The sequence below is a fragment of the Nanorana parkeri genome, unplaced genomic scaffold, assembly GCF_000935625.1.
Source record: "Nanorana parkeri isolate BGI_ZX_2015 unplaced genomic scaffold, ASM93562v1 scaffold10474, whole genome shotgun sequence".
Classification (NCBI taxonomy): domain Eukaryota; kingdom Metazoa; phylum Chordata; class Amphibia; order Anura; family Dicroglossidae; genus Nanorana; species Nanorana parkeri.
This window is the reverse complement of record NW_017316539.1, coordinates 1-644: the sequence shown is the minus strand read 5'-3', so window position 1 is coordinate 644 and position 644 is coordinate 1. Positions and strand designations below refer to the sequence as shown.

The window sequence follows — 644 nt, the reverse complement described above, 5'->3', positions numbered from 1 at the left end:
GGGTAATTCGTGGTTGGGTGGGCATTCCGTGGCGCCCGGGTCATTGGCTGCGGTTTTTTCTCTTCCAGGGCCCAGTTTCCCGGCCAGGAGGGCCACGTCCGCCTCATCTATCAGGGGCAGCTGCTACGGGACGATTCACAGAGCGTGGCTTCTCTGCAGCTGAGTGACGGGTGCGTGGTACATTGTCACATCTCCCAGCATGCACCTTCTCCCGGACGTGGCAGCATTGACGTGGCGGAGGGTCCCCTGAACATTGGCAGCCTGCTGGTCCCTCTCCTGGTCCTGATCTTGGCCTTGTTGTGGTTCTGCCAGTTCCAGCACCCCGATATATTCACCGCCACGGCCACGGTGTGCCTGGGAGCCATCACCCTACTCGTCATCGTCATAACCTTTGCCACGCACCGAAGATAGGCCACGGCGGACATGTCTGACCACCACGTGCCACGCCTCTGACCCCGTGGCTCCTTCACATCAATAAACATTTGTCAGTTGTTGAGCCGTTGTCTGTGATGAGTTCCTAAAGTGATCCGAATTGTGGTCTGTCATGGCCACCAATGTACACGTGTGTCCGTGTCACCTCACATGTGTTGTGTCCTTGTAGTCCCAACCAGATCCACTGACCCCGTGTCCTGAGACCAACCAGA

At 57.8% G+C, this 644-nt stretch overlaps 1 protein-coding gene across 1 annotated transcript; it reads left to right on the top strand.

Annotated features, from left to right (window-relative positions):
• Positions 1-68: 68 nt before the first annotated feature.
• Positions 69-411, top strand: LOC108804295 (transmembrane and ubiquitin-like domain-containing protein 1; the record flags this gene model as incomplete). The annotated part of the gene is made up of 1 exon (XM_018576019.1): positions 69-411. A coding segment is annotated over one exon (343 nt), but the record flags the coding sequence as incomplete, so codon positions are not given.
• Between the last annotated feature and the right edge of the window lie 233 nt (positions 412-644).